The sequence below is a fragment of the Equus przewalskii genome, chromosome 7, assembly GCF_037783145.1.
Source record: "Equus przewalskii isolate Varuska chromosome 7, EquPr2, whole genome shotgun sequence".
NCBI classification, from domain to species: domain Eukaryota; kingdom Metazoa; phylum Chordata; class Mammalia; order Perissodactyla; family Equidae; genus Equus; species Equus przewalskii.
Genome location: NC_091837.1, coordinates 458,192 through 478,953, shown reverse-complemented (window position 1 = coordinate 478,953; position 20,762 = coordinate 458,192). Strand labels below are relative to the sequence as shown.

The 20,762-nt window shown below is 53.8% G+C and overlaps 1 protein-coding gene across 8 annotated transcripts in view; it reads right to left on the bottom strand.

The window, feature by feature from the left end:
• TXNRD2 (thioredoxin reductase 2) overlaps nucleotides 1-20,762 on the bottom strand; it is a 51,280-nt gene that overhangs the window by 29,897 nt on the left and 621 nt on the right. For 3 of the 8 annotated variants that reach the window (XM_008542685.2, XM_070628064.1, XM_070628068.1), the window contains exons 2-8: nucleotides 17,404-17,469; nucleotides 9,890-9,946; nucleotides 9,386-9,530; nucleotides 8,729-8,803; nucleotides 6,858-6,936; nucleotides 6,295-6,357; nucleotides 427-497 (exon numbers count right to left, since the gene is read on the bottom strand). In XM_008542685.2, coding sequence (XP_008540907.1) covers nucleotides 427-497; nucleotides 6,295-6,357; nucleotides 6,858-6,936; nucleotides 8,729-8,803; nucleotides 9,386-9,471 — 374 coding nt within the window. In that variant the 5' untranslated portion in view covers nucleotides 9,472-9,530; nucleotides 9,890-9,946; nucleotides 17,404-17,469. Of the gene's footprint in view, nucleotides 1-426; nucleotides 498-6,294; nucleotides 6,358-6,857; nucleotides 6,937-8,728; nucleotides 8,804-9,385; nucleotides 9,531-9,889; nucleotides 9,947-17,403; nucleotides 17,473-19,026; nucleotides 19,199-20,762 lie in introns of those variants that run through there. The other 5 variants (XM_070628069.1, XM_070628067.1, XM_070628065.1 and 2 more) reach the window with 4 other exon arrangements.

The window sequence follows — 20,762 nt, the reverse complement described above, 5'->3', positions numbered from 1 at the left end:
CTGTGCTCTGAGGGCCGTGGAGCCTTTGCTAGATTTCAGGGAAGCCCAAGGCGAAAACCAGAGGAAAGTGGGGATGTTTGACCGAGGCCAGAGGAGGGCCGGACCCTGCTCTCCCCTCCTTGAATGCCCTCCATCCCTGATGCCTCTGACAGGGCCAGCTGGAACCATGGAACTCCTGGGAACCCTGTTTGAAAACCACTGTTGTAGGCAATAAGTGGCTGATTCACTTTATGTGAGTCAAGTCACCACTTGCAAGACAGTCACAGGATACAGTGTGTCAACAGTCCTGCAAGGGGCACGGGTACTGGGCTTCCTTCCTGATTTCAGGTAGAGAGGGAAAAGGTCCAACACAGGGCTCCAAGGAGCCCTGACACCTACCACAGTGAACAGAAAGAGGGCCCCACGGAGGCACAGTTCAGGTCTTACGTTTTTCCAGGGGATTCTTTCAGCCAGAAGATGTCATCACTGGTAATTCCATATTCCAAAGCACCTTCGATCTATCCGAGAAAGAAGGACCAGTATGAGGAGAGCACCACTTGGCATGAGGAGGATGTCCATTTTGCAGACACAACTCAACCAGAGTCCCCCAGCTCACGTGTGGGTGCACTTCCCTGCTCTGCAGACTTTTCTTCAGGTTGTGGCCTCTGGGGACGGGTGATCTGTCTATATCTAAGTCAGTGCACCACCTGCCCAGCAGCGACACACCGGGCACTCCTTGGCTGTGACAGGCGGCCAGGGAGCTGGGGCACAGCCAGTGGGTCTTTCTTCTCTGCTCCCCAGGACTCTCCCCTTGATCCAGACCCAGGGCAGAGGGGAGGAGAGGAGAGGAGCAGAGTGAGGCAGGGTGTGGAGGGGCTGGCAGGCTCTAAGGGCACCAGGATGAAGGCTGGATGCCGCCAGGCACCCTCGGGGCCAGTCAGGTGGCCCTGTGCCCAGGCACTGAACAGACCACCCCGTATCCCCTCAGGGCCTGATGAGGGGCCGCTAAGCAGGTGGGGAGGCAGAGAGACAGGTGCCCTCGTAGTGGCCCGTGAATAAGATGTGCTGGTGGAGAGGAAACGGATTTCAAACAGTTTATGATTTCAATTGGCAAAAAAAATAAAGTCAGGAATTTCTCGGGTTTGCTCAAGGAAAACTGAAAGGTCTGAAAATCAAAGGGACTGGAACATAAGCAAGCCTTGTTGCGGGGTCGTCCTGGGCAGGCAGTGGAGGGGAGAGGGCATCTAAGCCGCCTCCTCCAGCACCCGGCAGCTCCTGCTTCATCCTGCTCTGGGCAAGTGGAGACACTGGCAGCTGCCCTGCCAAGGCCCAGCAGGACGGGGCCAGGCCAGTCCCCTCCACAGGGCCACCTGGCTCAAGCACATGTGCAGTTCGGACCGGTGCCTCAAAGGAGTCGAGATGACCGCCTGGCTCCCGGGAGATGACCGTGGCCTCGGGGGCTTTAAGCGGAACCAACATTGGCCTGGCTGCTGGGTGAGGGGTCACTGATGGTCACCTGCTCTGCCCGTCTGGTGTAGCTACCTTGAACAGCAGCACCCTGTCACCTACAGAGCTGTGCAGCCTGCCCAAGGGCCACCACTACGCACAAGCTGCCTGGCCCTCTCTGGAGGCTGCTTTTGCTGGCCTGAGGGCCAGAAGGGAGGTCTGGCGGCCCTCTGAGGCCTGGACGTACACATTTTCCTCGGTACCCTCTGTTCCCAGTTTCTAGAGAAAGCACAGAACTGAATGAAGGTTATTTAAGCATCTGAGAAGAAACAGAACCACTTCCCTTGCTCTGTCTGGATCTACACAAGAGGCAGGAGTGGCCTCCAGCCTGTGGGATCCGTCAGTCTGGTGCCCTTTGCTGCAGCCCATGTGGAGGCTCAGGGCTCGGGGAGCTCAGCTCCCCGGGCCCCTGGGAGACCTGTGAGGAGGTAGCCTTGGCCAAGCCCCTCTGTTCTCCTTCCTGCTTCCCATTCCCCCCAGTCCAACGCTGGGTCCTCTTCCTCAGCTCCACTTTCCTTGTAGGAGGGAGGGCAGAGAAGCCCCCCCACTTAAGACTGGGCAGAGGTGACGTCAGGGAAAATGGTGGAGTGAGGCCCTCCCAAAGTTCACCCCTCCATAAAGACAGCAGAAGAGCTGGGGAAACGGTCAGCTCCAACTTCCTCAGAGCTCCGGAAACAAACTGAAGGTGCACAGCAACACAGGGAACATTTAGTCAAGAAAAACAGCTGACATTTGGTAAGAATGGTGAGTTTTGTGGAATTCTAACTTACACTAGTGCCATCCCCCAGCTCAGCGGTAGCCTTGAAAATTGACAGTACCAGAGAGAGCGGAACAGAGCGGGAGCCTTTCAAAGCTCCTTCCCAAAGAACAGCCACTGTTCGACCTGCCGAGGTTTCCTGGAAGACCCACTCCAGAGGCCTGTCTCCATCTGGCCTCGCTCGAACCTGCCCGGGGCTGAAACCTCTCCTCGGGGGGGATGTGCCCAATGACCTGACATCACAGCTGACGGACGTGATGGATAACAGTCGAAGCAGACAACAGACTGACCAAAAGCTTAAAGGGAAAAGCTGAGGAATGAGATGTCCACAGGGGCTTTGAAAAGCTCCAGCACATTCCTGGGGATCTCAAAGGCTGGGCGTGTGCACTGGGCTGCGCACACACCTGGGCAAGGCCTGGGATGGCCCTGACTCTGACCTCTGGCTGCCCTTGGGGCTCTGTCCAGGTAGGAAGTGAAAGCTAAGGCACAGTTTCCGCTACCTGGCTGAGTGTTGAAGGTGTGCCCCAGACGCCCACAGGGCCTTGGCAAAGGCTGGGAGATGCTAGGCTCCCAGCGTTGAAGGAACTCTATCCAGTTGTTAGCTGACCACTAAGCTAACTGAGCAGAGACTTCAGTGGCCTCAAGCGACAAACAATAAAGATTTACAAAATTAGTCCAGAAAATCGCCCAACAAACAAACAGCAATGAACAAAATCTTATGGTGGAGGGAGATTCTGATTTCAGACTTAACACATTACTTCATTTGAAATGTTCGGTTTTCAAAAAATATGCTAAGACATGCGAAGTAACATGAAAGTATGACCTTCACACACTGCTGGCGGGAACGTAAAATCATGTAGCTGCTTTGGAAAACAGTCTGGCAGGTCCTCAAAAGGTTAAACACAGACCCTGTGACCCAGGAACTCGACTCTAGGTACACACCCAGGGGAAGTGAAAAGTCAAATCCACAGAAAAGCTGCAACACAGGTGTCCACAGCAGTGCTGTCCGTGACAGCCAAAGTGGAAACAACCCAGATGTCCGTCAGTGGACAAACGGATAAACAAAATACAGTACAGGCAGACCTTGAGACCACCACAACAAAGGGAATATTGCAATAAAGCGAGTCACACCAATTTTTCAGTTTCCCAGTGCATATAAAAGTTATGTTTACGTACACTGTAGTCTATTAAGTATAAAATAGCATTATGTCTAAAAAAACAACGTGCATAACTTAAGTAAAAAGTACTTTATTACTAAAAGATGCTAACCATCATCTGAGCCTTCAGAGAGTCGTGATCCTTTTGCTGGTGGAGGGTCTGGCCTCGGTGCCGATGGCCGCTGACAGATCAGGGCGGGGGTTGCTGAAGGTTCGGGTGGCTGTGGCAATTTCCTGAAATAACCCAACAGTGAAGCTGGCCGCACTGACTGACTCTTCCTCTCACCAATGATTTCTCTGCGGCGTGCGATGCTGTTCGACAGCATTTTACCCGCAGGAGAACTTCTTTCAAAACTGGCGTCCATCCTCTCAAACCCTGCCGCTGCTTCACCAACTAAGATTACGTCAGATTCTAAATCCCTGGTTGTCGTTTCAACAATCGTCACAGCATCTGCACCAGGAGGAGATTCCATCTCAAGAAACCACTTTCTCTGTTCGTCCACACGAAGCAGCTCCTCACCCGTCCGTCTGTCAGGAGATTGCAGCAGTTCAGTCCTCGCAGGCTCCTCTTCTGACTCTAGTTCTCCCGCTACTTCCACACCTGCAGCTACTTCCTCCACTGAAGCCTGGAACCCTCAAAGTCATCCATGAGGGCTGGAATCCACTTCCTCCAAAATCCTGTTAATGCTGCTATCTGGACCTCTTCCCATGAATCACAAATGTTCTTAATGGCGTCTAGAATGGTGAATGCTTTCCAGAAGGTTGTCAATTTACTTGGCCCAGATCCATCAGAGGAATCACGATCCATGGCAGCTAGAGCCTTACGAGATCTATTTCAAAATGACTCCTTGATCCATGGGCTGCAGAATGGATACTGTGTTAGCAGGCATGAAAACAACACTCATCTCGTTCACTTCTCTATCAGAGCTCTTGGGCGACCAGGTCAGGGCGACCGTGAGCAGTAACATTTTGAAACGAATCTTTTTTTCTGAGCAGTAGGTCTCCACAGTGGGCTTAAAATATTCAGTAAACCATGTTGTACACAGATGTGCTGTCATCCAGGCTTTGTCATTTCAGGTATGGAGCACAGCAGAGTAGATTTAGCACAATTCTTAAGGGCCCTAGGCTTTCTGGAATGATAAATGATCAGGCTTCACCTTCAAGTCACCAGCTGCATTAGCCCCTAACAAGAGAGTCAGGCTGTCCTTTGAAGCTTTGAAGGGAGGCACTGACTTCTCCTCCCTAGCGACGAAAGTCCTAGATGGCGTCTTCTTCCAATACAAGGCTGTTCTGTCTACACTGAAAATCTGTTGTTTAGAGTGGCCACCTTCATGAATGATCTTAGCCAGACCTTCTGGAGAACTCGCTGCAGCTCCTGCATCAGCACTTGCTGCTTCACCTGCACTTTTACGTCATGGAGACGCTTCTTTCCTTAAATTTCATGAACCAACCTCTGCTGGCTTCAACCTTTTCTTCCACAGCTTCCTGACTTCTCTCAGCCTTTGTAGAATTAAAGAGAATTAGGGCCTTGCTCTGGATTAGGCTTCGGCTTAAGGGAATGTTGTGGCTGGTTTGATCTTCTACCCAGACCACTAACACTTTCTCCGTATCAGCAATAAGGCTGTTTTGCCTTCTTATCTCCTGTGTTCACTGGAGCAGCACTTTTAATTTCCTTCAAGGACTTTTCCTTTGCATTCTCAACTTGGCTAACTTTTTGGCCCAAGAGGCCCAGCTTTTGGCCTATCTCAGCTTTGGACATTCCTTCCTCACTAAGCTTAATCACTTGTAGCTTTTGATTTAAAGTGAGAGACGTGTGACTCATCTTTCATTTGAACCCTTAGAGGCCATTGCAGGGTTATTAATTGGCCTAATTTCAAAATGGTTGTGTCTCAGGGAATAGGGAGGCCCGAGGAGAGGGAGAGAGACGGGTGTTGGTGGAGCAGTGAGAACACATACATTTATCGACTGAGCTCGCCATCTTACTTGGGTGCTGTTTTTGGCACCCTAAAGCAATTACCATAGTAACATCAGAGGCCACTGATCACACGTCATCGGAACAATTATAACGATAATGAAGAAGTCTGAAATACTGTGACAATTACCAAAATGTGACACAGAGACAGGAAGTGAGCAAATGCTGTTAGGAAAATGGTGCTGATAAACTTGCTCAACATGAGGTTGCCACAAACCTTCAGTCTGTAAAAAACACAATACCTGTGGAATGCAATAAAATGAAGTACAATAACACGAGGTGTGCCTGTGTATCCCCACAATGGGATATTGTTTGGCCATAAAAAGGAATGAAGTTCTGACACAGGCTACAGCAAGGATGAACCGTGAAAACACTACACTAAGTGCAGGACGCCAGTCACAAGGCCACATGCTGTCTGATTCCATTTACGTGAAACGTCCAGAATAGCCAATCCACAGAGATAGAGAGCGGACCAGTGGTTGCCAGAGGCTGCGGGAAGCAGGGAGTGGACAGTGACTGCTAACGGGGGCAGGGCTCCACTTTGGAGGGAAGAAAATGTCCTAGAATTAGCAGCGGTAAAGGAGGAGTCAACAAAGGAAACTGAGGAAAGGTAAGTGATGCTGAGAACAAGGAGAACAGATCTGGCGGCACCCCAGAAGCCAGCTGAGCAGTGAAGTGAGAACTGCTCTCAAGAGTCAGCAGTGTGGGGTCCCTGGTGACCTGCTTCAGCGGAGTGGATTCAAGAGAAGATCAGATAATAAAAAGTGACAATACTGAGTACAGAAAAAAAAATTTTAACAATAGGAAAGAGTGGGGAGGGCAGCTGGTGTGGGAGGCACTTATGTAAACAGTGTACTGCTTGAGCCTGGAGACCACGACTGTGGCTGGGGTGGGCGCGAAGGCTGTGTTTTGGGGACACTTACATGCGTGGGGTACCTCGGCCGCCCTCCAGTCGCGATGACAATGTGCTCAGCCGAAAGCAGAGTCTGAGAATAAACCCAGAAAGCTACAGTCACACAGATATGCTGCGGTCACCCGGGCAGAGGGCCCAGCCATGGGCAGGGACCCAAGCATGCTTATGACAACCTCTGCCCGCAGTGCTGACCTGTGGGCAGCAGCTCAGAGCCCCACGGAGCGGGGAACCCTCCAAGGGTCTGGGGGACAGGTGGAAGAGGGCAGGGAGACGTTCAACTCCCAGGACTTCGCAGTTTGCAGAGCACCCTGTGGGCATCGCGTGCCTCAAGTCCCACAAAACCATCCAAGGGGTGACCGCCCGGCACCCTGCGCAGCAGGCGGCGTCTCACGCGGCCCGTTTCCTCCTTTGTAAAGAATTAAGATGGCCTCAAAGGGACCCGTTGTGTCAACTGCAGCAGCGCATGTTACTGAGCATAACACTGAGGCCGAGCAAAGCTGGAGCCAGGCCTGCCCAAGGTCCCTGGAACATGAGGATGGCCTCAAGGGCCCCCTCAGGCCATCGGGCTCTCACCTCTTTCCCATCTTTTGTGACACCGCAGACCATGTGCTCATTGACAAAGCTGGCCTTGATGTTAAAGTACTTGACTTTTCTGCAAAATAAAAATGGGACTTTCAAACATTTCCTCTGCAAATTAAGCCTCACCTCTGGGTTAAACAGGGAGCATGGGGCAGATTGCTAAAAAGCGAGCTCAGGCCCATGGCCCATGGCTCAAGTCAGGCAAGAGGTGACTGGAGAAGCGTCAGGAAGCATGGGACAGGCCACTCGCTGTTCCCTGGAGCATGGTGACCACAGCTGCCAGGCAGAGACACAGCAGCTCAGCACCATCCTGAGTCTGACTACAGCCCTGGTGTGTGATGACAGAAGTGGCCGGGCCTCCACTGGGGTCCATCCTTGTCACCTGGGCACATCCCACCAGGGAGCAGAGGTCCCACGCACACCCAGTTACCCCTGCACCCAAACCGCCAACTTCCCCTGGCAAGGGAGGGTGCCCACCAGGCATCCATCACCTCCTGCCTTTAGGGGACAGTGAAGCCAGAAGAACAGGTACAACAAGGACACAGGAGCGGCAGGAGTGGGGTGTGCAGAAAGGACCCACGCCTTCTCATTACAAAGGCTGCGCTGCAGGGGGCTTCTTGGCGGCTCTGGTGAGGCTTCACTGCCTCCTTGACCTCGTGTTCTCCCCAAGGGCAAGCCCGGCACCTTCAGGCACCACTCGAGCTGCAGGAAGCTCCTGTGGAAGTCCTCACTCATCCAACAGCCCGGTGACAGCCGGGGGCCACAAACACCTGAGGCAGGCTCCAGCCTCCTGTGCGGGTGGCGCCAGAGCCAGCCTGGGGTTGGGCTCGTTTGGCACCTGCCTAGGAGCTGCCCAGGGCCAGCAGGAAAGATGGCAGAGCCCGATGCCTCCAGCAAACTGCACGAGGGGACACCGAGCCCCACGTGGAGGAGAAACAACACAGTACAGCTTAGCTCCCTAGGGGACCCCTGGGCAAGCCTATGGTGGGTGGTGGGCCGGCTTCACTGGCTCAGTGCTCTTGGGTCTGTGGGCACAAAACTGCTGCCTACTTCACAGCTCCAGGAAGACCACCTTGGGGCCAAGCAGAGAGTGCTTAGATGAGCCACCAGACCTCTGAGGGGCCACTGTCCCCTCCACCACACACACGGGCACAGGACAGCTACAAGGCACGGAACAAGGAACAGCCCAACTCAAGTGCAGTTCCAGGCACCTCCCCTGGCAGCCACTCCTCAGGGACAATACTTCAGTGGGAGGAAGGGTGGGGATCTGGCTTGGGGGACCCCACGGGGCTGGCGGGGGCTGGCGGTTTCAGAGTGGAAAGGTCATGTTGGACATCTGCTCCAGCAGACAATGCCAGGCCCCTTCATCCGTGCCAGGGGAGCTGGAAGTGTGCAGTGAGTGTGGGAGCCTGGAGGTGAGAGGTGAGGTGTGGGGTTCACTCAGTGGTGCCTGGGCCTCTGCACCAGCCATGTGGGGCCCACTGGGATCCTTCACATCACTGAGGTTGGCCCTGGCAGGAGAAAGGCTGCCTGCCTCGAGGAAGGAGCTGGCCACTAGGGTGGCCCTCACCAAGGCCCCACACTCTGGCCTGCATGTTCCCTGGCGCTGGCCCCGAGCACACTTCCTCCCTGGCACAGCCTCAGGCTCCGGCCATCCTGTCAACGTGCCCCTTGCTCCTCAGTGCTCTGGACTCTGCAGGTGGCAGCCAGCAGGGCAGCCTTCCACTCCCAGGGTACTTGCCCTGTCCACTGACTGTCTGCTCAACCCCATCCACAACAGGGTCCCCTCATCTTATCACTGAACCCTGTTGTCAAGGTATGAAATGATCCAGAGGAGGCCACGGGGACGGGCAAGGCCTCAGCACCTGTCCTGCAGCTGGACCCGGTGCCCCCAGTTCAGGGATTTCACATGGTTTTGAACAGCTTCAGCCATTTTCCTCCTGTTAACACACAAAACAAAACATTAAAAACCACAACAGAAGTGTTAGCTGTAGTCTCACAACGTGCTATCGGATGTAAACAGTGTGTTTATGAACTGTTTCTAAAGGTGGAAAAACGTGACCTCCATCCCACAGCCGCTGTCTCTGCTCCAGGTTTGGGGCTGTGGGGCTTTGGACCCATGGAAAATGAGGGCTTTGGTCCAGAGCCATCAGAACATGGCCAAGGCCCTGATCCAGGCCATCTGAGCACAAGAAGGGGCCCGTGTGCCGTGTGAGCAGGAGGGCCGCCTGCTGAGGCTGAGGGGGCTCCCACACCTCAGCACTGGCCTTTGGGCCGAAGTGTCCCTCATGGGGCGTCCTGTGCACCACAGGACACAGGACGCTCAGTGCATGCTGGGGCTCCCCCCAGTCGGTGCAGCAGCCCCCGCAGTGGTGAGAACCAAAAACGTCCCCAGACTTTGCCAGAGCATCCAGGGGAGCCCCATCCGCAGGCAGCACGCGCCCGTGAGGGTAAGGGAATGAAGAGACCTCCGCTTCCCCCAAGGCGAGCAGAAAAGTGCTGGGCACAGCCCGGCTCCTCACCAATCGTGTGGGACCAGCGGGGGTACCTCCCAGCCGTAGTGGGGGGCATCTCGGATCATGCCCCCCAGCAGTGCCGCCTGGTGCATCAGCTTCTTGGGGATGCAGCCGACATTCACACAGGTGCCGCCGAGGCCCCACCTGGTGCCTGACACGGTAGGAAGAGCACATGTAAATTTATATTCAGGTGACTCCACAGGGTTTCCTATTCTTCTACAGTTGTTTAGAATTCCTTGAAGTTGTCGTTTTTCACTCAAACATGGCCCAGGTGGACCCTGCCACATGGATTTACTCTCTGTAATTGTATTCAGAGTCATTTTCAAATGAGAAGAACAAGGAACTTTAAAGTAATGGCAGCTCACACAAGAAACAGGATGCTGTCCGCTGTCCAGAGACTCTGCATAGCGGGAGGTGAATGGCTCTGGGCTCAGCTGCCCTCTGTACATGAATCAGGGCCCCCTCCCAGTCCCCTCCCCAGACACACAGCTCCTGCCGGGGGCTGCCTACCTCGAGGGGAAGGCTCCACATAGTCGACCACGGCCACCTTCTTTCCCAGCTGAGCAGCTGGAATGACAAGAGGAGCAGGCAGGTAGGCACAACCAGAAAGCTGCTTCAGGGCTGGGGCTGGGGACACCTTGGGGCCCACGAAGCCCAGAAGAGGGCAGGAAAAGACCCGGGCCAGTGGCTGCCCACCAGCTCTGTACCCAGCCCCCCAGTGCCTGCTGCCCCCAGGAGGGAACCCTCAGGCCTCCTCTTGGACCGCAGCCTTCACATTGCCCACCATGGCAGTGCTGGGACCAGTGGGGTCCCTGCCCTCCTTCGTGCACCTGCCTCAGCAGCACTGGGCCCAGCCCTCCCTTGCCTGCTGCCCCACCTGGGGCGAAGCCCAGACATTCAGCACGAGTCCAGTGCTCCCCCTGAGCACACTGGGACGCATCACAGGAGCACCCGCTCCTTAGGAGAGGCCCCGGGCTTGGAGGCTCCCCCTCACGCTCCTAGTGGACTTGCTCCCCTCCTCCCTTCCCCCGCAGACACCTCGTGGGGCCTCCACTGGAGATCTACCCTCATCGGAGCCCCCAAGGGGGCCTTTGCTGCCTCACTCTCGTAGTGAGAAAACGGAGGCTCAGAAGTGAAACACAGGAGGCCCAGGGTCAGCCAGCCCCCACAGTGGGAGTGAGACCCCAACTGGAAACTGCACTCCCTAGCTGGAGCCTCCCGGCCACCCGGGGCAGTCAGCGGGTGCCCCTGGGCCGCAAATCCCCGGTTCTGAGGCTCACCCTGACACCGACCAGCCACGGCTGGCTGCAGGGCTTGCCTTGGCAGCCAGGGGCACTGCCTCCCCCAACCCCGGGCCCCGGACTGCACGGCCTCTGAGGGCACACCTGGCTGAAACGTTGTGACAGTGAGTGTTTGAAACACTACGGAACACACTTGATTCATGGCCATCAGAAACCAAAATTGGAACAAAGTTTTAGAAGTCTTCATTAAAAACCTGTTCTGCTCATTAATGATGGGATTGCAGTGCTTGACTTAAAAGTTCCAGCCAAAAAGACTCTTCAGATGCGCCAACACCCACTTCCATGACTGACCACGACAGAGCAACAGGGTCCAGGCCTACCCTCCCTGCTGAAACAACCAAAACTCCAGACAAAATACGGAAAACAATGGGTTTCAAGACACTGGACATTGGAGACAAAGGACAGCGATCTCCGAGAGACAGGAAGGAAGCGAGGCGAGCCCCACGCCTGGAGAGTTGGCCCAGGGAGGGGTCTGGGCAGAGTCCAGCAGACCCCTGGCTGAGGAGAGGGGCCGAGAGTCCAGGGAGACTGAGGTCGCCAGAGTTCCTGGGGCAAGGACCAGAGAGGAGAGATCTGCACAGAGAACCTGGCCACCTGGTCAGCTCAGGTGTGTGAGGACACTACCCGAGGCCGGGAAAGAACCACCCAGAAGGACCAGAGGAGACAGTGCTCACACAGGGCCAGGAAGAGCGCCTCTTCCCAGAAGCCGGCCTGGAGAAAACACATCCTTCCTGGGGCGTTAGGTAAGTGCTGAGGAAGGTCAGGCCTCAGTAGTTGAGAATAACCAGCCCTAGATGGGGCACAGCTCTGGACCTGCCCACCAAATCTTAAGCAGAAGACCCGGAAGGATCAAACTGTCTCTCACCTGCATCCCAGAACATGCTCAAAAATATTTCTAGTAATACAAAAATATCCAGAACCCAACCAGTTAGGTTCAAAGTGTTTGGCCTCCGTTCAAAAATTACCAGGCATGCAAAGAAGCAGGAAAATATAAGCCATAAAGAGAAAAATAATCAGTCAAAGGAAACTAAGAACTGACACAGATGTCAGAATTAGCAGAAAAGAAAGTAAAAGAGGTATTATAGCTGTATTGCACATGTTCAAAAGCTAAGAATCAACGTAGAAGATACAAAAAATGACCCAAGTCAAATTTACGGAGATGAAAATTACAAGAGATGAAAAATACATTGCGTGGGGTCAGTGGTGGCCTGGGCGCTGCAGAATCTTTTATTAGCGAATTTAAAAACATAGGACCAGAACCCACCGAGAATGAGGAGAGCACTAACGAGCTGTGGGGCGACTTCAAGACCCACGTAATTAAAGTCTTCCAAAGTGAAAGAGAGGGAAGGACAGGGCAATTATCTGAAGAAATAATGGTTGAAAATGCTCACAACTTGATGAAAAGTATAAATCCACAGACTCAGGAAGTTCAATGAACTCTGGCAGAAAAACAATCAGGAACTACACCAAGGCACGCCATCACTAAATAGCTCAAATCCAACGAAAAGAGAAAACCCTAAAAACGACCAGAGAAAAAAGACACACGACAGAGGAACAGAGACGAAGATGGCAGGAGATTTCTCATCAGAAACGAGCAGAAGACAGAGGGGCAACATCTGTAAATTGCTCAAAGGAAAAACTGTCTGCCTTGAATTCTGTACCCCGAGAAAGTATTTGAAAAATAAAGGTGTCTTCAGACATATAAAAGCTGAAAGAATTCATCACCCCCAAGCCACATTACAAGAGATGTTCACAGACGTCCACAGAGCAGAAGAAAAATGAGCCAGATGGAAACTCAGTTCCACACAGAGGGACGAAGAGCACCAGAAATGGGGACTACATGGGCAGAGCTGTACGATTTCTCTCTTTTTTCTTTTTAAAGATTTTGCTTTTCCTTTTTCTCCCAAAGCTCCCCAGTACATAGTTGTGTATTTTAGTTGTGGGTCCCTCTAGCTGTGGCATGTGGGACGCCGCCTCAGCATGGCCTGATGAGTGGTGCCATGTCCACGCCCAGGATCCGAACCGGCGAAATCCCGAGCCGCCAAAGCGGAGCACGCGAACTTAACCACTCGGCCACAGGGCCGGCCTCAGATTTCTTTATTATTATTTAAATCTTTTAAGAAGGTAACTGTTTAAACAAAAATAATAACAACGTGTGTGGGGTTTATAACGTGTAAAAGTAAAACGTCTGACAAGCTAGAACGAGCTGGGAGGGAGGAGCGGAAGCGCGCCCGTGCGAGGGTTTGTACTAGACGCACAGCGGGAGAAGCCCCCTTGGCCAGACTATGACAAGGTGAAGGTGTCCCTGTAAACCCTGCGGTGGCCACCTCACACCACATTTGTACATTAACTCAAAATGAGCCAAAGACCTCAGTGTGAGACTTGAAACTGTAACACTCTTAGAAGAACATATAGGCATAAATCTTTCTGACCTTGGGTAGCCAACTGTTTCTATATGACGCCAAAAGCATAAGCAACAAATGAAACAAGAGGTAAACTGGACTGCACCAAAATTAAACTTTTGTGCTACAAAGGACACCATTAAGAAAGTGAAAAGACAAGCCACAGAATGGGAGAAAGTATTTGTAAATCAGATGTCTGATAACGGTGTAGTATCCAGATTATATATATCAAAAAACTCATATAACTCAATAATAAAAAGACAACTCAATTTAAAAAGGGACAAAGGTTTTCAATAGACATTTCTTCATAGATAGGCAAATGGCCAATAAGCACACGAAAATATGCTCCATGTCGTTAATCATTAGGGAGATGCAAATAAAACACGATGAGCTGCCACCTGACACTTACCTAGGATGACTATAAGAAAGGCAGATAACAAGAGCTGGTGAAGATGTGGAAAACCGCAACCCTCATACGCTGCTCGTGGGAATACAAAACGGCGCAGCCATCTGCATTACTGCACTTTGGAAAACAGTCTGGCAGTTCCTCAAAAGGTTACACATTGAGTTACCATACCACCGAGCAACTCCACTCCTAGGTATCCATGCAAAAGAAATGAGAACATATGTCCACACAATAATTTGTACGTGAATGTTCCTAGCAGCATCATTCATAACAGTCAAAAAGTGGAAACAACCCAAATGTCCATCAATGGACAAGCAGATAAAAAGAATGTGGTCTACCCAATATCAGAGGACAAGTAGAGAAACAGAATGTGGTCTACCCAATATCAACCGACAAGTAGAGAAACAGAATGTGGTCTGCCCAATATCAGAGCACAAGTAGAGAAACAGAATGTGGTCTACCCAATATCAACCGACAAGTAGAGAAACAGAATGTGGTCTGCCCAATATCAACAGAGAAGAAGAGAAACAGAGTGTGGTCTACCCAATATCAACAGAGAAGTAGAGAAACAGAGTGTGGTCTACCCAATATCAGTGGACAAGTAGAGAAACAGTCTGTGGTCTACCCAATATCAGAGGACAAGTAGAGACAGAGAATATGGTCTACCCAATATCAGTGGACAAGTAGAGAAACAGAGTGTGGTCTACCCAATATCAGTGGACAAGTAGAGAAACAGAGTGTGGTCAACCCAATATCAGAGGACAAGTAGAGAAACAGAATGTGGTCTACCCAATATCAGTGGACAAGCAGAGACAGAGAATATGGTCTACCCAATATCAATGGAGAACTCTTCAGCTGTAAAAAGGAATGAAGCACTCATACACGTTATATCATGGACAAAGGCTGAAAACATCATGCTGAGTGAAAGATGTCATGACAAAAGACCACATATTTATGTGAAATGCCCAGAATGGGCAAATCCATAGAGATAGAAAGTGGATTCACAGTGGCCAAAGGCTGAGGAGTAGAGGGAATGGGGAGTGACTACTGGGTACAGAGTAGTTTTTGAGGGTGACGAGAATGTTCTAAAATGGATTGTGGTAGTAGTTGTACAACACTGTGAATATACTAAAAACCATTGAATAACACACTTTAAATGAGTGAATTATATGGTACGTGACTTATATCTCAATAAAGCTATTATAAAAAATATGAAACACTTAGGGATAAATCTGACAAAAGCTGTGAAAAGACCTGTACATTGAAAACTACAAAATCTTGCTGAAAGAAATGAAAAACCACCTAAATAAAAAATACATACAACAAGACCCAGCTTTTCCACTTTTAGGCATGCACCAGGAGAATTTTGTGTGTGTGTATGTGAGGAAGATTGGCCCTAAGCTAACATCCACTGCCAATCCTCCTTTTTTTGATTCAGGAAGATTGTCACTGAGCTAACATCTGTGCCAGTCTTCCTCTGTTTTGTATGTGGGATGCTGCCACAGCATGGCTTCATGAGTGTTGTGTAGGTCCACGCCCAGGATCCGAACCTGCGAACCCCTGGCTGCCAAAGCGGAGTGAGCAAACTTAACCACTCGGCCACTGGGCCAGCCCCTACCACCAAAGAGAATTTAAAACATGTCAACACAAAGACTCGCACACGAATGCTCACAGCAGCACTGTTCACAACAGCCAAACACTGCAAACAAACCAAATGTTCATCTACAAACAACATGCGCTACCTGCATACACAGCTACTAATCAGTGATGAAATCTGAATAGCTATGCCACCTGAAAGAAGTCAGGAAAGTGAGACTCCATCCAGCGTGCTGCCCCTTAGGCAGCACCCCAGAGCATGCAAACTAACCTCCAGCGAGAGAAGTAGGTCATCAGTTCTCTGGGGTACGGCTAGGGGGTGGGGGGAGGATTCTCAAGGTTTGAGGACGTTTTGGGGGTTGTTACAGGCTGAATTATGTCCCCGCAAATTCCTATGTTGAAGCTGTAACCCCCAGAGCCTTAGAACGAGAGCTTATTTGAAGACAGGGTCTTTACAGAGGTAGTCAAGATTGAATGAGGTCATTATGTTGGGTGGGCCCTAATAGCACCTCACTGGTGTCTTTGTAAGAAGAGATTAGGACACAGACACAGAGGAATGGCCACGTGAGGACAGAGAGACACTGGCCATCTACACACCAAGGAGAGAGGCCTCAGGAGAAACCAACCCTGCCAGCACCTCGATCTCGGACTTCCAGTCTCCAGAACTGGGAGGAAATAAATCCCTGCCATCTAAGCTGCTCAGGCTGTAGTGTTTGTCACGGCCACCTGAGCACACTAGTATAGGGGTGACAGATGCACCCACTCTCTTGATCGTGGTACTGGTTTCACAGGTATGCACATATGTCAAATCTCATCAAGCTGTCCACTTTAAATATGAGTGCTTTATTGTATGTCAATTATACCTCAATAAAGCTGTAAAAAAGCGCAATTGGGGCCAGCCGGCTGGCATAGCAGTTAAGTCCACACGATTCACTTTGGTGGCCCGGGCTTCACTGGTTCAGATCACGGGCACGGACCTATGCACCACTCACGAAGCCATGCTGTGGCCAGCGTCTCACGTATAAAATAGAGGAAGATGGGCACAGATGTTAGCTCAGGGCCAGTCTTCCTCAAGCAAAAAAGAGGAAGATTGGCAGCGGATGTTAGCTCAGGGCTAATCTTACTTAAAAAAAAAAACCCAAAACAAAAACAAACAAACAAACAAAGAAGCACAATCTTCCACAGGGAGAAATGCACTGTTCGGAAAGGTGAAGACAGACCCGGGAACTGCGAGTTAACCAACACGACACCGGAGTGCCCGCAACATCCAGGGTTTTCTTCTGTTAGGAGGGACATTACCCGGCAGGCGGCTGTCTGTGCAGGCCCTTTCCTGGGGTGGCCCTGTGGTCACTGGGGTGAGGACCTCATGTCCCTCTGTACTCCCCTAAATCAGCTGGGACCCTTCCACAGTCCTTGGCCCCACCAGTGGATAGCAAATCTCCTCTACGCTCTGTGATCCCAAAACCCCCATCTGACGTCAGAGAACCACAGCTTCCCAGTCAGGGTGCCCACTCAGCCCCCCGCCCTTTGGGCCCATTCATCTCCCCTTATCTCCTGTCTCCTCCTCCTCCCCTGGCCCACATCTGCCTCCTATCATTCAGGCGGCCGGGCGAGCAGCCGGCCAGTACTCCTCCAGCAGACAGCCGACTCCCGGTGAAACGCTGGCCTCTGCTCCCACTCGGACTAGCAGCAAACCACAACACGGTGCCTCTGGAGGCCTCAGGGTCCAGCTCCCTCCACTGGACACATCTTTACTGAGCTCCCCTCAGTGCCCGGCAGGAGGGGTGCAGCAGGGGTGCAACACTACGTAGGGCCATTTTGCTTGCCAAAACTGAAGGGAGGCGAGCGAGTCCCACAGCCAATGGCAAAGGGCAGGCTGGGCGGGTGGGCAGTAGGGGGAGGCGCAAGGCCAGGACGACCCTTGGGCAGCACCTGCACATCAGTGAGGAGGCCAGGGGCTGGAGCAGGTGAGCAGCAAGGACACAGGTGGTGGCAGACATGGTCAATGGGTGGGGACAGATCCTGTGAGGTCTGAGGCTGGAGCCAAGGAGGGCAGACTCAGACTTGGCGCGCCACCCTGGTCTCTGTGTGCTGCACAGACAGCTGGGGCGCGGGCGCAGGGCACAGCAACGAGCCTGCTGGGGTGACCCCGACAGGGTGACAGGGCCCTGGAGGGGCCAGGTCAGCAGCAGAGACAATGCATTCTGCTCATGGCCCTCAGGGCGCATGCCCATCCGACACCAGAGAACAACACTGCCCTCTCCAGGGGTCCAGGAAGCTCAGAGGCCCTGCCACAGTGGTGGGACACAGGATACGTACCTTCCTTGGCACAGGCCAGGCCGCCGGATCCCCCGCCAATCACCAGGAGATCGTAGCCCTGTCGCCCTGCTGGGGAAGGGGTGAGAGGTGAGAAGGGAGAGCCAGGCCAAGTCTGGGGCCCAGAGCCCGGAGGTTGCCGCACCATTGCCAAGGGCAAGCAGCTCTGTCCAGGAAAAGGTGGTACAGAATCCATCGGATGGGACCAGAGCCCCACGCTGTGATGGCCTAGGGTGGTAACGCATCACACATGAGGGCAGCAGACAATGACTGGGCTCACACTGTCTGCATGAATCCCAAGGCCAAGCAACACCAGGTGACAACATGTCATGAAGAAGGTGAGTTAACTGGCAGAACTGCTCGAACTCAAACTTCACCCGACATCCTGAGCCAGACACAGGACAAACATTTTCTGGAGTCCATCTGTCTTTCCACTGTAAAGGTCACCTTCTGCTATAAGTGAGGAAGGTAAAGAGCAGCCCCTGCATCAGGTAGCAGAGCCAGGCCGTGGGGCGCCCGTGGGGTCCGGGAGGGAAGCGACTGAGGCCACAGGAGCTGCGGGCCCACATTCCTCCCTGGAAATGCCTTTCGGGCTCCCTGTGCTGTCACTTTGGAGGCAGCCGCATCCTCCCCTCACGCCCCGCAGAGGACACTCACAGCCTTCCTGCCCTGCAGGAGGCATCTCTCGTCTCTCTTCGGCAAACCACTGATGTGGAAGGAAGGCAAAAGACAGTCAGAAGGGGCAGAGAAGGAGGGAGGGAGGAGGTGGGTGAGGGCAGGAGAGGCCTTAGTTGTGGTGAACCTGAGAGCTCTGACCCAAGGCCCGAGTTGGGGACACCCAGGGCCAGGCACCAGCCCACTCTCTATGGAAGGAGGAAGAAATAACAGCAAATTATCAGTATGTGGGGAGTGCGGGGAAGGCACGGACTGCTGCCAGGGCATCAAGAGCTGGCTGCTACTCCTGGGCAAGGCTGAGGATCCCGTGATCGAAGGGGCCTGCCCCCACGGCAGGTGCATCGGCCCTCACACCAGCATGGGAACCTGAGGCCTGCCAGTGAGGAGGCTGCACCCGTCTTCGTGGCCACCTCAACCTTCCTGGCAGGCAAGTCTGTGGGGAACATGCCCAGGGTGCTGCGCCCCTGAGGGACCGCGGCTCCCTAGACGTCCTACAGGCCAGGGGGCCGTGGCCTGTGCTCCTGCAGGCCCCAGGAGCTTGAGCCTAGAGAAGCCCTGGCTTGCAGGTGAGGAAGCCCACTGGGGAGCCGGTGCCGGGAGCTGCATCCAGGTGCCCGCCCTGTGGAGACGCTCCACTGTGCCCCCCACCCCGGGTCCATCCCGCAGGAGGCATCGAGGGCCCTGAGATGCGTGTGCAGGCACACAGGGTCTAAGGGAGCCAGAACTGAGTTCAAGCAGCCAGTGCAAAGCAGACCCCATTCCAAATTCAACTCAAGGACTCTGAAGAGTCCTAAACTGCTGTTGGTTATCCCAATGGCTTTGCTATGAGCCCAGAGAACTGAAGACTGACTGCTGGCTGGAGGAGCTGAGGCCAGGCACCTAGGAGCACAGGTCTGCCTGGCAGGGCAATGCTCCCTCCCAGTGGGGGGGCTGCCCAGGAGAACAGCTTACCTTCCATTGCAGGCGCCTCTCCTTCCTGCTGCCACAGCAGGGTCCCCGCTGGGTCTCCCTGCCCTGCAGTCCTGCACTGTGCCCCCATCTGCTATCAGCAGAGGGCAGGGCGAGTGGCTAGCCAAGCAAACTGTGGGTTTATCTTTGGCAGTTTGCTCTCCCCACCCACCTTATATGCTCAAGAGCCCTCCAGTCTGATAAACACTTGGAAGAGGCCAGCAGTGGAGCCCTCCATGTGTAGGAAATCTGCCTTTAAACACGTGGGAGGGTGTGGCTAGCCTGCTGGGGAAGAAGGACCCCGAGGTGGGTGTGGTGGGCACTGCTCAGCGCAGGTGTCCTGGGACACACCTGTGCACTCAGGTGCCCTGGGGTGCCTCACAGCCTCGCCTTCCCCACCTCAGCCAGGGACACCCTCTCCGCCCACAGGGCTCAGCCAGAAAGGTCTGTCTGCTCTGTGGTCTGAGCCCTGTCCTCTAATTTTCTGCTCCTCTGAACCTGGGCCTGGAACAGGGCCAGCAGAGAGCAGAGCCCGCTGAGCATGCCTTGGCTGCGTGAGCAACTGCTCTAGGAGGACAGGGGAGGCTCCCCGTGCCCACGGACACGCCGGCCACCTCGGGGGCCTCCTGTAAGGCTGTCCTCCCTGCCGCATGGTCTCTCCTGGTAGGAGGTGTGAGGGGACAGGTGACACTGGCTACACTGTCATTCTGGTTCTTGTTCAGGGGCTGCCTCGCCACCCCCAAGCCTGGGATGGGCCGGCAACTTCTGCTCTCGGAGAAGCCGTGAGGCTGAAGTGGAGGAAGAGGCCCCAAATCGGCCCTGGGTGTCCTCCTTGGGGGTTGGCACCATCACTGTCCCAGCAGCTCAGCCCTCGCCCTGGGGCCTCCCTTCCCCTTGCTGCCAGAGGGCCCGGCAGGGCTCTGCCTCCTGCCCAGATGGAAAGGACACGCTCACCCCAAGGCCACGGTTACCAGCAGCCTGAAAGGCCTTGGGCTTGTGACCACAGGGGCAGCTCCCATTGGTGGATCTCTGACTTGCGCCAGGTGGGGTGAGGGCTCCACTGCACAAGTATGTTTAAGCCTCATGAATGTCCCACTGACATGTGCAGCAAGGGGGCTGGGAAAGACCGGCTGCCCTGGCCAAGGTCACAGGGATCAGCAAAGACACCTTAAGAGCAGCCCATGTCCCCACCTCACAAGCTAGTGACCGCGTCCCAGGACTCTGCACGGCCAAGCGAACCCCTTAGTTCACCACGGCCAACGCAGTGCACAGCTTTGCCCACTTACCCATCTGGTCTGCCCTCACCCTCCAGTCCACCACTGACCAAGGGTCCGGCCACTCTTCCTCCCACGGGCACCATCTGTGCGAAGGAGCCCTCACTCGGATGTCCTGTGGTCCCTCAACACTCACTCCCTGTAGGGAATGGTCCCCAGGCAGGGTCTGGGGCCATCACTGAGGAGGCACGTGGTGGGGAACAGTCATCACGCGTGGGCCTGGCCGTGCTACCATGGCAATGTGGTGGCGCCGCAGCCGGCTCTGGGGAGCGCATCCTGCAGGGCTGGGCGCCAACTCTCCATGTATCCCTGCACCCAGCCCTTGCACCGGAACCCTGGCGACACCCGGTGCCGTGGTGACGTGACTATTGTCCTGGTTTGGTCGGTGTCCCTTGGTGGCTCCAGGAGGATGAGCTGCAGATGTCCCCTCCCCTAGGGCACCGGCAGAGTGGCGGCATGCAGGGC